Here is a 15,107-nt window from a genome sequence, read left to right on the forward strand (position 1 = left end):
CATTGACTTGAATGGGTCCGCGAACCGTTTTCCATGAAAAAAATAGGACAGGTTAAATTTTTTTGACGGACTGGAACCACGGATCACGGACGCGGATGACAAACAGTGCATTAGCCGAGTTTTCAATGGACCCATTGAAAGTCAATGGGTCCGCAGAAAATCACGAAAAACGGAACAACGGACACGGAATAAAACAACGGTCGTGTGCATGAGGCCTTATGTTAATAACCTTTAGTCCTTGCATAATGCAAAGGTTGATAATTTATTCTAATATACTGTTTTAATTTCCTTACTATTCTCGAGATCACTGCTTGATAGGTGGGAATGGAAACAGGTTTACATCCGAAGCCTGAAAATCTATACAAACCTGATCATTCTCGCAGCTGAAAATTTGCTACAATTGGATACAATCTAGACAGCATCTAATTTCCTGATAATTTGCTACAATGTATCGTTGAATGTAAATTGTATCTGTCTGTTGTCCGGGCTGTTTTATAGCTCACAGAGGATTGTCTAGCTTGGATACATTGTAGCACGATAGTGCGGGATATTGTAGCAGAATTGGCCCATTCTAGTGAAAGGAACAAAGTTGCAGTTTCCTGCACCACCAGCAGGGGATGCATCATGGTTTGGCTGTGCTTGGTGCCCGGTGCCATTCAGGACTCCAGGAAAGCTGGATGACAATTTCCTTGTTGGATAATTTAGGGGGAAGATATAGGACTATGAACACTTGAGTCATCTGGGAATCTGAAGCTACAAGAGTCCTCAGCACCTTGCACGATGGATTCATGTAGTTCTCTGAGAGATTCCAGATGCTGGAGTGGCTCCAGGAGCTCAGGGTTTGACCTTCAGCCAAAATCTAAACTCTGAAAGCAGTCTGTGCGATGTTAATAATGCATCGTGCATAGAGCAATGATGAATGCTAATGCTGAGGCAAACACAAAGCAAGGGAAGACACCTACCTTACAGAGACAGACTAAAGCCATACACAGTAGACGATCGTGGGACCGGGTGACCATCTAATGCATATAGGGGTGTCCTGACTTTCATCAGACAGCAGATTTCGGGGGAAACAAAGGATTGATATGAATTTGCTTTGTTCTCAAGTTACGCCAGCAACAGAGGATTCTGGCAGCGGCTTATTCCCTATTGGTAACATAAGCAAACTCCTCTAAGCTGAGCATGCATGTGTATACGGAAGGGGGATTCGGGAGGAATAACTGTTGTTTGGCTGATAGGGTATGACCAACTTAAAGGCGTTGTCCAAGGATAGTGCAAACAAACAGGTAACGTCAGCATCTCCACCGACTTCTTTATTGGACAGACTTCACAGAAAGTGTGCCATAAAAATAAACAGCAACGTTTCGGCTACTATACGGTGGGCTGCTGAGGATTTGCGGCCGTGGTTTGGCTAATGCATTCCGGTGTGGTCGTTTGATGGTCCGTGGGTGCTGCTCTACATCTACTATTCTTACTATCCCCAGGATAGGTCATCAGTATCTGATTGGTGGGAGCCCAACTCCCGGCACCGCCGCCGATCAGCTGTTTGAGGAGCCCCTTCCGCAACGTCTTCCTAGGCCAGTGACCTCACATTCATTGGTCAACATTCAGAAAACCCCTTTAAGACATTTGCAATAGATCAGCTGATAATTCTGGGATAAATTCGGCTTTTTTCTCCAATCACAACTGAATAGACGGTAGTGAATCTGCTGGCTGCTACTGACTAAAGTCAGCGCTAAGTGTGCGGCGGTCATCTGACTTCCCACAATGCATCATTCTATAGTAAAAGGGAATCCAGAATTGAGCTTTGGATGTGAATAGAAAAATCATGTAACTCAGAATAAGTACCAAGTATGGAAATCAAAGCACAAAGGCGATCCATGTTTCACGTAGAAAGTTGGAATTTTCTTTCAGATAAGTACTTTTTACCATCATGATCTGACAGGATAGACTACCTACCCACCCAAAAAAGTTCAGTCTCCAGAAGCGTCCCTACCAATCCCTTGGTTGAACTTATGTCCTGAGCTGATGAGGGAGCAACCCTTTGAGAAAGGATTATTTAATACACCAATATTGGCCATATTTATTTGCATTTGCCAACTAAGAGGGTTAATAAATCAAGAACATCTCATCATAAGCAGTCTCAGGTTCCCCCTTATCTGCTATCAACTGTAACCTACATAACAATGGGGGTGATAGGGTCAATGGTCTACATTTGGGCGGTGGTTCTGGAAAGAAGGAGTTTATGTTAGATACGCAGCCGTGAGAATATGAAATATGTCTGTTCCTTCCGCAGATCTACGACAAAGGATTTCACGCTTTGCACAAAGAACTGCCCGAGGTGACTGGTTCTGTGTTCCAAGAAATCGAGAGGTGGATCCTTCAAAGGTTAGAAGGCACGGGAGCTGCTCCATCCAATACATCGCCTACTCACAGTACTTAGGTACGTCCTCCCAGAATGCATCACTCAAGTCAAGCTTCCTTCGGGATAAGCCTCCAGCCGGTATGGTCTCCTTCCTGCTAACCTTCCCTCAGCCCAAGTTTGACCCATCCTACTTCCCAAGCAAATCTCCGACCTTCTCACTTCTTCCCAAACGAGCCCAATCATGACTCTTTCCTAATGTCCTCCAACAGATCTCCTCCAGATGAAGGAACTTCTGGGAAACTTCCTTAATACTCTAGAAGAAAGCACAAAAAAAGCTTCGATTTTCTCAAGGACCCATGGGTGAAGACTTGTCTAAGAAGGATTTGGGCATTAACGTTCTCAGCAATAATTTTACAAGTTCCTACAGCGTTCCTGTGGATGAAGGATTCATTCTAGCTTATCGCGGACATCGAAAACTAGACCCTTCGAGAATACAAGCCTTCTGCGCTCTTCTCCGGCAAACACTAAGCAATATGTTCCGACTTGGTGGTTTTGGGAGGGAGTATCCTGCCCCGTACCTGAAGGATCCTCTGTAAATACCCCTTCCTTGGCCCCGGTTTTAATAGATTTTATTACACATGATATAATACAATATTTAATATGTTAATATATTTACTGCCGGATGGTTCCAGTAGTTTTTTTTAGATTATTTTTTACATTCTAGAAATGTAAACTTATGGCCTTTTTGCCTGCTGTCCATTAACGATACGTAACGTCTCCTCTGTCCACTCATGTTCGTGGGGCGATGTGTGTTGGGTGTTCCCGGAGGTGAAATGTATCACAAAAACTCTGGCAGGGGAAAAACAAAAATGTTCAGCATTTTCCCCATATTGTAGCAAATAACCCAGATCCATAGCTCATACCCGCCAGCAGCTCTTCTCTATGTGACACCACAAGACTTTGAAGCGGTCCAGAGACCCCTATGTAATATCCGTAACAGGGCCCTCACCTACCATAGGCCATTTGTTATACTGATGTTTTCTTGTGTGGCCATTGGTCCTCCCAAAGGTATCAGGGTCCGACTACTACATCTGCACCCATTATAGCTACACCCCTGAGGTTGTCACTCAAAATAGTTAGTTACCTAAACTACCCATGATCTTATCAGGCCAAAAAAATATATATATAAATCAACCCCCTTCATGTGAATGCCTACCATTAATGTAACACCAATACTAATTCTAAATATTTAATAGGGGTTGGTGCTTTTTTTTTTTTCTGCTTGCTTCCCTTCACGCATATGAAATTCCAGCTGCCACCACTAGGGGGAGCTCACTGTGTACAGATACATGATTGATTCCAATGTATAACCAGTCTGCAGTAAGCTCATAAGCTCCCTCTAGTGGTGGCTGCAAGAAAGACTGAATTTAGGCATTTAATGTTAAGGCCATGTAATAGGGACAAGAATTATGAAGAACTAGGCCCCTCTAAATGTATATTATAAAGGTAATCAACCTATTTAGAGTGGGGGGAAAAATCACAATGGTTTTCAAGGGTAGAGATACAGAGTTTTAAGAGCTATATTTGAGCTCCATTCACATCCAAAGCTGCCAATTTCCTTTTGTACGTCATGGATGCCAGCCTACTATGGTGTAGCATGTAGTGTTTTTTGCTACGAGGTAGAAATAAATCATCCCCACAATGCACTGCATCTCAGAGGTAGTCAGCCAAATTTTGAATGCAGCTTTAGCTGTGAGTGGAGTACATGCAACGTTATTCAATCAATATTATGGGTAACAAAAAAATTCAGCTGCCCCTTTAAGATGCATTGATACATTCCAAGACTAGTCTTAATAATCCAGTAGAACCTAGTGCCGTAAACTTCTGTGATGCCAAATGTTCCCTCCCGAATTATCTGGGATCACGGGAACACTGGTTCAGCTCCACAGCCCTGACATGAGCACATTCCCTTTATTGCCAGATTGGTGTAGAACCTGTCCTGATTGTAATCCTGCAAAACTACAATGTCTAGGATGATCCTTTAACTAAGGAGGACTACAAGTCCCAGCATTCTCTGGAAGTTAAAGCATAGAAGACTCCATTGGGACTTGTAGTCCCCCCCCCCCCCCAGCTGCAAACACACAGAGAGAACACTGAACATTACAATAATCAGTCTGAACCATTTATGCATAGGAAAGGGGTGGACATTTTGAACTCTGTTTTGAAAAGTTAATAAACCCGTCTCCATAATGGTCTGTTCTGCAACCCGGAGATTTCTATAACCGTTATTGCACTTTGTAACAAAAAAAGGCACAATGTATGTCATTTTTTTATACATGTAACATGGAAGCAACACTGTCTAAATAAATTCTGACTGTTAGAGCTGACCTGATCTCTAATCATCTCCTTATACTTACTAGTATGGACCATGCTGGTATAACCTGGGTATCTCCTGTATATAGTTATATATGTACAGCTGGTATAAGTTATACATCTTCTTGTATATAGTGATATGGAGCATGCTGGTATAACCTGGGCATCTCCTGTATATAATTATATATGTACAGCTGGTATAACCTGGGCATCTCCTGTATAGTAGAAAATTGGTACCTGGAATTTTACTTTCCTTGAGTCCGAAGGCAGCACAGAATGGGGTTAACGTTGACCTCTTTAGTTTCCCAGGACCGCCCACCTAGATTTAAACAATCAAACAATTAGTCAATCACCTAATCAGTACACCTATAAAGGTCTGGTGAATGCAACTGCCCCTTGTATTAAAAAATAGATCCACACAGTTGCAGAACAAAAAATACAATTTATTAGGGAGGGTACGCCTGTGCTGCCTTCGGACTCAAGGAAAGTAAAATTCCAGGTACCAATTTTCTACTTTCCCTTATCGTCCTCGGCAGCACAGAATGGGATTTTTATAGATTCCAAAGGGGGGGATTATACTGAAGCTGAACTTAGAATGCCTGTGCCAAAGGCTGAGCTCCTGGACTCGATGTCGAGGCGATAATGCTTTGCGAAGGTGGAAGGAGTGGACCAGGAGGCTGCGCTGCAGATCTCTTGTATAGACACCTGCCCATATTCCGCCCAAGAGGCTGCTGTCGATCTTGTGGAATGAGCCTTGATGGAAAGTGGTGGAGTTTCCCCCTCTAACAAGTAGGTTTCTGTGATGGTGTTCTTTATCCACCGGGCGAGAGAATCTTTGGATGGCGTTCGCCCCCTTCTCGGTCCAGAATAAAGCAAAAAAAGACTTTCGTCTAACCGGAACTCTTCCGTTCTTCGCAAATATGTTTCCACTGCTCTCTTTACATCCAGCATATGTACCTGCTCCTGTTCTTCATCAGCCGGATTTGGAAAAAATGTAGGCAAGAAGGTTTCCCTATTAATATTCATAGTGGAAGGAACCTTTGGTTGAAAGGAAGGTATGGTTCTAATCAATATCCCATCGGGAAGGATTCGTATATATGGATGTCTGGAAGATAACGCTCGTAGTTCCCCCAATCTTTTCGCCGAAGTAATGGCTACAAGAAACAGAACTTTGCAGGAGAGATATCTGATGTCCACCTGTTCCATCGGTTCAAAAGGTGGTTTTGTGAGTCCCCTTAGTACTAGGGATAAGTCCCACACAGGAAAGGGTTCGTGAATCACCGGACTTAGCTTCTTCAAGGCCTTGAAGAATTTGACTATCAAAGGATGGAATAGATATTTATTCTCTGTCAAGATATTAATGGCAGTCATCTGGGATTTTAAGGTATTCGGCTTCAAGCCCATATCAAATCCTTCTTGAAGGAACTGAAGAATACTGGAGATGGTTATTTCCGCATATCCTTTCCCAGACAACCAAGACCGGAATTTTCCCAATACTTTGGCATATTTCACGTTGGTAGAACGCTTGCGGGAATTCATTAGTGTGTCAATGACCGAAGCTGGTAGGCCCTCTTCTTCTAATCTGCTTCCCTCAACATCCAGGCCGTGAGGTGTAACCGGTCTAGGTTCTGATGGAATAGACCCTGCTGGAGGAGAAGGTCGGGAGCACCTGGAAGCTTCCAATAGTTCCCTTCGGACAGCTGGAGAAGAAGAGGAAACCATGACCTCCGGGGCCAAAATGGTGCTATCAATATTACTTTGGGTCTTTCTACCGCAATCTTCTGTAGGACCCTCGGTATGAGGGGTACTGGCGGAAATAGGTAGACGAATAGGTGACTCCAAGACATCGAGAAGGCGTCTACCACCGTCGGCCCGTCGTGCTTGCTCAGGGAACAGAACTTCTGGAGTTTCTGATTTTGTCTGGAGGCCATCAGATCCCAGGTTGGACAACCCCATCTGGCTATGATTTGCTTGAAGTAAATCGGATTCAAACCCCACTCGCTCGGACTGACTGTCATCCGACTCAGACGATCCGCTTGTATATTGTAACAGCCTCTTATATGAATCGCTCTTAATTGCAAAAGATGTGATTCTGCCCAGGTGAAAATCCGTTTGCATAACTTCATTAAGGACGGGCTCCTCGTTCCTCCCTGTTTGTTCAGGTAGAACACAGTGGAGAGGTTGTCTGAGCGAACAAGCACCGATTCTCCTTCCAGGAGAGTCTGAAAATGGATCTTTGCCCAGGGGACTGCATCTATGGTAGAAGTCAGATGACCCAAGGTCTTCATCACTCTGCGTACAGATGGCTTGTGAATGGATCTTAAGGTTCTCACTTCCTCTCTGATCTTCTGACTCTTGTCTGAAGGAAGGAAAACTTTCATGCAGCGGGTGTCTATCACCATCCCCAAGAATCTTTTTGACGTCGTAGGGGAGAGCTGAGATTTCTTCCAACTCATTATGAAACCGAGGGACTGGAGAAGAGAGATGACTGTACGGAGATGAAGTTGTAGCTGTTCCTCCGTTGCTGCTGCCACTAGCCAGTCGTCCAAGTAAGGGTAGACTTGAATGGCCTGTAAGCGTAGATGTACTGCTGCCACCACTGATATCTTGGTAAAGATTCTGGGGGCGGATGTCAGCCCGAAGGGCAATGCTCTGAATTGAAAGTGCAGGATTTTCCCTGCTCTCCTGACGGCTACTCTTAGGAATTTCCTTGAGGAAGCTCTTATGGGTACGTGCAGGTAGGCGTCCTCCAGGTCCAGGGAGGCCATGAACTGATCTCGCTGAAGAGTGGACACCACCGATCTTAATGTTTCCATCTTGAAATGGATTTTTCTCAGAAAATGATTCAGGTATCTGAGGTCTATAACGAGACGCCAATCCCCGCTTGCTTTCGGGACTAAAAACAACCTGGAGTAGACTCCCTTTTTTTCTTGACCTCTTGGAACCCGTTCTAAAGCTCCTTTCTTTAGAAATTGGTCCACCAGGTGATCTATACGAGGGTCTTCTCTTTGATACAGAAATCTGCTTCTTGGCTGATGAAGAAACTCTAGCGAGTATCCGTCTCTTACTAGATCCAGAACCCATTTGTCTGTAGTGATTCTCTCCCAGTTGTTGTAGAAGTAGGATAAGCGCCCTCCTACAGACTGGCTTTCGACATCAGAAATCAGTCTTGGAGTTTTTACTGATGTCTTCCTTTCCTCTCGCTTTTTCAGCAGAACTGGGAAGGATTCTTCTGTCTGACCGGCCTCTGCTAGATCGCCCGCGATAGCCTGTTCTGCGGTAAGGCTGCCTGCCAAAGGGACGAAAATTCCTTGGACGATTCTTGGTCTTAAACTGAGGGAACTTCAGGGATTTCTCATCCGAATTGGACTCTAACAGCTTGTCTAGCTGAGAGCCGAACAATCTCCCAGGCTCAAAGGGTAAAGCGCAGAGGTTGGTCTTAGAGGCAACATCTCCTGCCCATAGCTTGAGCCACAAGGTTCTTCTTATTGAATTTGAGAGAGCCATATCCTTAGCCAGGAATCTCAGCGAATCCACTGGAAAGTCGCACAAAAATTCAGCGGCCATTTTAAGGGACGGCAGTTGAAGAAGCAGGTCTTCTCTGGAGACTCCGTCCTCAATGTCCCTTCCTAGGTGACTTAGCCAGATTCTGAGGGCCCGAGCCACTGGTACTGCGGCCATGGCTGCCTTACTTAACGTGGCCAAGTAAGAATGCAGTCTCTTTAACAAGTTATCCGCTTTTCTGTCCATCGGATCCCTCAGCAATGCGGAGTCATCTGCAGGAAAAAAGGACCTTTTAGCCAGCCTTGTTACCGCAGGATCAACTCTGGAGGGAGCCTCCCAGCTTGAGGACTCAGAGGAGTCGATTTTATAGATCGAGCGGAACCTTGAGCCAGGATCCATCTTTTTCAGGGGACCTTTACATTCCTTCTGGAATATGAAGTCCAGCACTGGATGGCTTGGGAGGACTGAGGCTTTTTTCTTTGGAAAATAGAAGAGACTCTCCTTGTCCTGTGCAGCGACAGGGTCTTCCTTAGTCTCCATTATTCCTTTTACTTCTTTAATTAAGCGATTCGCATTCTTCCTATCAAAAAGGAAATTTTCCTCCATTTTAGAGACTTCCCAATCGGAGTCTGAATATTCGCTCTCAGCCGTCAGAGACTCGTCAGAGGATGAGGAGACAGGATCGCGCTTTCTCTTTTTGGCCTTCTGTTTCTGCTTTGTCAGAAAGGACTTAAAGAGGCTCATTAGCCTTCTGGACTCTGCGTCAGACTCGACCTCCGGCTGAGTACAGGAAGCGCAGATATTGGACCGCGAATCCTCAGGTAAGGGCTGAATGCAAGAAATGCAGCGGGACTGCTTCCTCCTAGACCTCTTGGATCCAGACGATCTATGAGAATGGACAGAATCAGCCGCAGCACAGTTGTCACAGTAGTCCTCTCGCTGCTCATCAGGTAGGGGCTGCTCACATGACAGGCAATATCTGTGTCTGTGCTTCTTAGCCTTCTTTCTCCCTGAACCAGGAAGCCCAGACATCTGGAACAGACAAACAGACATATCATGAGCAAAAACCAGCAAGGCAAACTAGTCAGAAGGGACCCCAGCTGACACAATACCTTAAATTCACAGGAGCTCGGCTGCCAGGCACTTATGGCAGCTTGCTCCAGCCTGCATCCACCTTAAATATTTGAATCCGGCGCCCTGGACGCCGCATGGTGACGTCAGCCGCTCCCTGCGGCTCCCCATTGGCCCCAGAGGGCGCGCTGACTGATGATGTCAGACGCTGCCCGAACCCGGAAGTGCGGCATGGGGCGGCCTCCTGATGGAAGGAGCGGCATGCTGGGGATGACAGCGTCGGGCGCCACGCGCGAATCCACGGCAGGGAAGCGGCTTAGCAGACCGCAATGGAGGACCTCCTGCCGGAGCGCGCATCGTGGATGCGGCATAGTGCCAGCGCCAAGGACACACCCGTGGCACTGCTGGACACTTGGCCTGGAGCCTGGGACACACCCCACGGCATAGGTGGCCGATCTTCACACACCAGACAGGTGGGCAGATTCCTCAGAAATGAGGACATAAAAAAAATACAAGGGGCAGTTGCATTCACCAGACCTTTATAGGTGGACTGATTATGTGATTGACTAATTGTTTGATTGTTTAAATCTAGGTGGGCGGTCCTGGGAAACTAAAGAGGTCAACGTTAACCCCATTCTGTGCTGCCGAGGACGATAAGGGAAATATTATATATGTACAGCTGGTATAAGTTATACATCTCCTTGTATATAGTGATATGGAGCATGCTGGTATAACCTGGGCATCTCCTGTATATAATTATATATGTACAGCTGGTATAACCTGGGTATCTCCAGTATATAATTATATATGTACAGCTGGTAGAACCTGGGCATCTCCTGTATATAATTATATATGTACAGCTGGTATAAGTTACACATCTTCCTGTATATAGTGATATGGACCATGCTGGTATAACCTGGGCATCTCCTGTATATATTATATATGTACAGCTGGTATAATCTGGGCATCTCCTGTATATATTATATATGTACAGCTGGTATAACCTGGGCATCTCCTGTATATATTATATATGTACAGCTGGTATAATCTGGGCATCTCCTGTATATAATTATATATGTAAGCTGGTATAACCTGGGCATCTTCTTATATAGGCCTCGTGCACACGACCATTGTGTGCATCTGCGTCAGTTCCGTCATTTTTCACAGTTTAGCGGAGGTCCCATTCATTTCTATAAGGCCCCATGCACACGGCCGTGTTTCACAGCCGTGTGCGGGCCGTGGAACCGCGGCCTGGATCCCTCCTGAGAGCAGGAGCGCACGGCGTCACTGGTTGCTGTGACGCCGTGCGCTCCCTGCTGCCGCCGCAATACAGTAATACACTGGTATGATCTATACCAGTGTATTACTGTACTGTGCCGGCAGCAGGGAGCGCACGGCGTCATAGCAACCAGTGACGCCGTGCGCTCCTGCTCTCAGGAGGGATCCAGGCCGCGGTTCCACGGCCCGCACACGGCTGTGAAACACGGCAGTGTGCATGGGGCCTGAAGCTGTGAAAAAAAACTGATAGTCCTCTGTTTTTTCTCCGCGTCCGTGATCCGTGATTCCAGTCCGTCAAAAAAATATAACCTGTCCTATTCTTGTCAGTGGAAAACGGAGGACGGACCCATTCAAGTCAATGGGTCCGTCAAAAAAAAAAAACGGATGCACAACTGGTATGTCGTCCGTGTCCGTGTCCATTTTTTTCTACAAGACCTTGGTGCAATAAAATTACACTTTTCATTAACCTTCCTTTTTTCCCCCTGTCAGACAAAAAAAAAGGAAGACACAAGGAAACACAACTGAAGCCAAATCGCTGACAGTGAAAAAACACTGTCGTGTACATGAGGCCATATAGTGATATGGACCTTGCTGGTGTAACCCGGGCGTCTTCTAGTTTGACTGGAGTTTTCATTAAATTGCTTGGAACTGGCCTATATCCGGGAGATAAAAAGCGCAGAGCCTCACCTCAATGTCATAACAGGCAACCTGCTGCAGCTTCTATCAGAGCTTTCTGTGTCACCGTAACCAGGAGCGATACTTTGTAGAAGCTGCGATATGTATTCAGTGCAGCAGTTAAAATGTAAATTCTCTTCATTAACATGTAGCAGCTTCTCTTGCACCAGAACACAACAACACAGCTGTTCTGGCATCTCTAACCAGGCGCTGCTATAGGAGTCTGCACCACCATACATTGCACTCCATGGTGAGGGACCAGGAACTGCCAGCAATAGAGATACAGTCCTTGGCATCACCCTACATCTTCAGATTACTGGATCACAGACAGAGAAGTTCTGTCAGTTCAGAAATATATACCTTAAAATAAAATAACTGGAACCCAGTCATATTGAAAACTTTGGTAAAACAAAGGACTCTCAGCGCTCTCGGAATATTTGCATTCCCCATGAAATAACAATGCTGGAGCATCTTTTCTTAGAACGCGTCATTCTAGTTCCTCCCCCCTCCTGATATTCTTTAAATTCACAGGATAAAGAAGATGGAGGAGGGGGATGCAGCTGCAGTTTGTGATTGTTTTTTTTTTATTTTATGAAAAGGAGCAGCAGAGGCAGACATGTGAACTCTGCTAGGTGAGCTCCACTTTATCCAACTGAGATTTGTATTAATATATATTGTTTTTTATGATGTGGATTGAAGAGGGCCCTTGGTTGACTGTGATAGTGGTCTTCCTGTCTACTCTAACCAGCCTGCTTATCCAGATCACGCGCCCCTTAAACCCAGTGAGCTTTGGCATTTGTTGTCACTTATCTTGAAGATCGTGACAAGTTACTACTTGTATAGGTAGATGTGTTGAATAATGTAACTGAAGTTAATGATACAATGTAGCAGCCAAAGAATCAGACTTCTAAAGGAACATTAACACACAAAAAAAAAACTTTTTACAGAATTTTCTATGTCCTTTGTATAAGAGGTTTATTTTCTTTAAGTCTTTTTTTGCGGCACAATCTTTCTGGTGGCTTTTGAAGTAGGTAACATGTGAAAGCGCAGGGCAAACCAGTGAGATGTTTATTTATGAGATGTCCTGTGACAGAGCTGTCACCGCATGCTGTAGCCTGAGGAACAGCGAGAAACGAGACAGGTGACAGAAAATGAAGGACTGCAAGCAACAAAGTAATGCTGGGAAACAAAATTATCAATTCAAAACTTATCTCCGCTATGGACAAGAATATCATTACGACGTAGCCATAGATAACAATAACATTGCTCTAATACTGCCAGCCCCATGTAGGCAGGGATATAACTTTTATAATACTGCCCCCCTATGTACAAGAATATATCTACTATAATACTGCCTCCTATGTACAAGAATATAACTACTATAATACTGCCTCCCATGTACAAGAATATAACTACTATAATACTGCCTCCTATGTACAAGAATATAACTACTATAATACTGCTCCTATGTACAAGAATATAACTACTATAATACTGCCTCCTATGTACAAGAATATAACTACTATAATACTGCTCCTATGTACAAGAATATAACTACTATAATACTGCTCCTATGTACAAGAATATAACTACTATAATACTGCCTCCTATGTACAAGAATATAACTCCTATAATACTGCCTCCTATGTACAAGAATATAACTACTATAATACTGCTCCTATGTACAAGAATATAACTGCTATAATACTGCCTCCTATGTACTAGAATATAACTGCTATAATACTGCTCCTATGTACAAGAATATAACTCCTATAATACTGCTCCTATGTACAAGAATATAACTACTATAATACTGCTCCTATGTACAAGAATATAACTACTATAATACTGCTCCTATGTACAAGAATATAACTACTATAATACTGCTCCTATGTACAAGAATATAACTACTATAATACTGCTCCTATGTACAAGAATATAACTACTATAATACTGCTCCTATGTACAAGAATATAACTACTATAATACTGCTCCTATGTACAGGAATATAACTACTATAATACTGCCTCCTATATACAAGAATATAACTACTATACTGCTCCTATGTACAAGAATATAACTACTATAATACTGCCTCCTATGTACTAGAATATAACTGCTATAATACTGCTCCTATGTACAAGAATATAACTCCTATAATACTGCTCCTATGTACAAGAATATAACTACTATAATACTGCTCCTATGTACAAGAATATAACTACTATAATACTGCTCCTATGTACAAGAATATAACTACTATAATACTGCTCCTATGTACAAGAATATAACTACTATAATACTGCTCCTATGTACAAGAATATAACTACTATAATACTGCCTCCTATATACAAGAATATAACTACGATAATACTGCTCCTATGTACAAGAATATAACTACTATAATACTGCTCCTATGTACAAGAATATAACTACTATAATACTGCTCCTATGTACAGGAATATAACTACTATAATACTGCCTCCTATATACAAGAATATAACTACTATACTGCTCCTATGTACAAGAATATAACTACTATAATACTGCTCCTATGTACAAGAATATAACTACTATAATACTGCTCCTATGTACAAGAATATAACTACTATAATACTGCTCCTATATACAAGAATATAACTACTATAATACTGCCTCCTATGTACAAGAATATAACTACTATAATACTGCCTCCTATATACAAGAATATAACTACTATCATACTGATGTGGCTCCATCGTTCTGGAAGGTGATATAAGAAGGAATATAATGATAAGTGTTTTCAGTATGTTGTAGTTTAATCTTTATGGCCCTTTTCCGCCATCTCTCCGCTTTTCTCATATGGAAGAGTTAACACAAGCGACTGTACCGATAATATAAACCATTAAGATGCATCACAACGAGCTCTTTTTAAATTCATAAGCCATTTTCCTCCTGATCCCGTGCATCGCTCTGTTTACCACTAATCATCCTTCTCTTTCTCTGCCATGGCTGCCTCAGCGCTTTTTCTACGGTTTCTTTTTTCAATGTGTAATAGCACAAGCTATAACCCCCCCTCAGGAGATGCTGCCCCCTCCTTCATTCAGAATTTGCAGCTGTAACACTCGTATTCAGTCCAGAGTGCACCCAGGCTGTAGTAATTGGCTGAGAAATGCGCACATCGACTGCTGCGTTCTGGGCCTTCGTTCTGAGAGGAGTGGGCATGGGGTTTTATTCCCCTCCTTTGTTATTCCAGGACTCGTACTGTGCTCCGTAATGATATTTGGGGGGGAGGGAACACCAGATGACATAAAAATATATTTTGCCCTAAAACTGAAACAAATTACCTAATTACGTATCCAAGATTGCTACATGACACCTGCAACTTTCTAACACACTTTATGGCTGAACTCCTCATCAATTCCAGATCTGTGTTTGTTGTCAGTGAATAGGGATATTCTTGCTTACATCCAGAGGCAGAAAGCCAGCAGAGATCTAGTACTTTAGCTGAGGGGTTGCTGGAGTTGTTTCTGTCCTGGACAATTCTCTGTGAGATTAATCTGATTTGTCTGCACTGATACAATGTAGTAAGTTACTAGGAGAAGAAGAAACTTGTGATGTTGATAGGTTCAAAATCATCTAGATCGGATACATTATAGCAAACTCTCAAGTATGTTGGACACAACAAAAATCAGCCAGGCTTCAGGGTGCCACCTGCTGTATAGAAATGGATCTGCAGCTAGGTTGTCAACCCCAGCTTTATACAGCAGGCGGCACACCTCCATTCATTCTCTGTGGGACTGTTGGAGATTGCAGAGGAGTCCCTCACACAACAAATAGAGCAGCAATGCACATGCTCAAC

The 15,107-nt window shown here is 43.6% G+C and overlaps 1 protein-coding gene across 2 annotated transcripts in view; it reads left to right on the top strand.

Moving 5' to 3' along the window:
* The window catches only part of MGLL (monoglyceride lipase), a 65,491-nt gene extending 60,739 nt beyond the window's left edge, over positions 1–4,752 (top strand). Inside the window, exons 8-9 of one of the 2 annotated variants that reach the window (XM_044301109.1) lie at positions 2,297–2,443; positions 2,635–4,752. In XM_044301109.1, coding sequence (XP_044157044.1) covers positions 2,297–2,443 — 147 coding nt within the window. In that variant the 3' untranslated portion in view covers positions 2,635–4,752. Of the gene's footprint in view, positions 1–2,296 lie in introns of both variants that reach the window. The other variant, XM_044301110.1, reaches the window with a different exon arrangement.
* The last annotated feature ends 10,355 nt before the right edge of the window (positions 4,753–15,107 follow it).

The sequence above is a fragment of the Bufo gargarizans genome, chromosome 7 (assembly GCF_014858855.1).
Source record: "Bufo gargarizans isolate SCDJY-AF-19 chromosome 7, ASM1485885v1, whole genome shotgun sequence".
NCBI classification, from domain to species: Eukaryota; Metazoa; Chordata; class Amphibia; order Anura; family Bufonidae; genus Bufo; species Bufo gargarizans.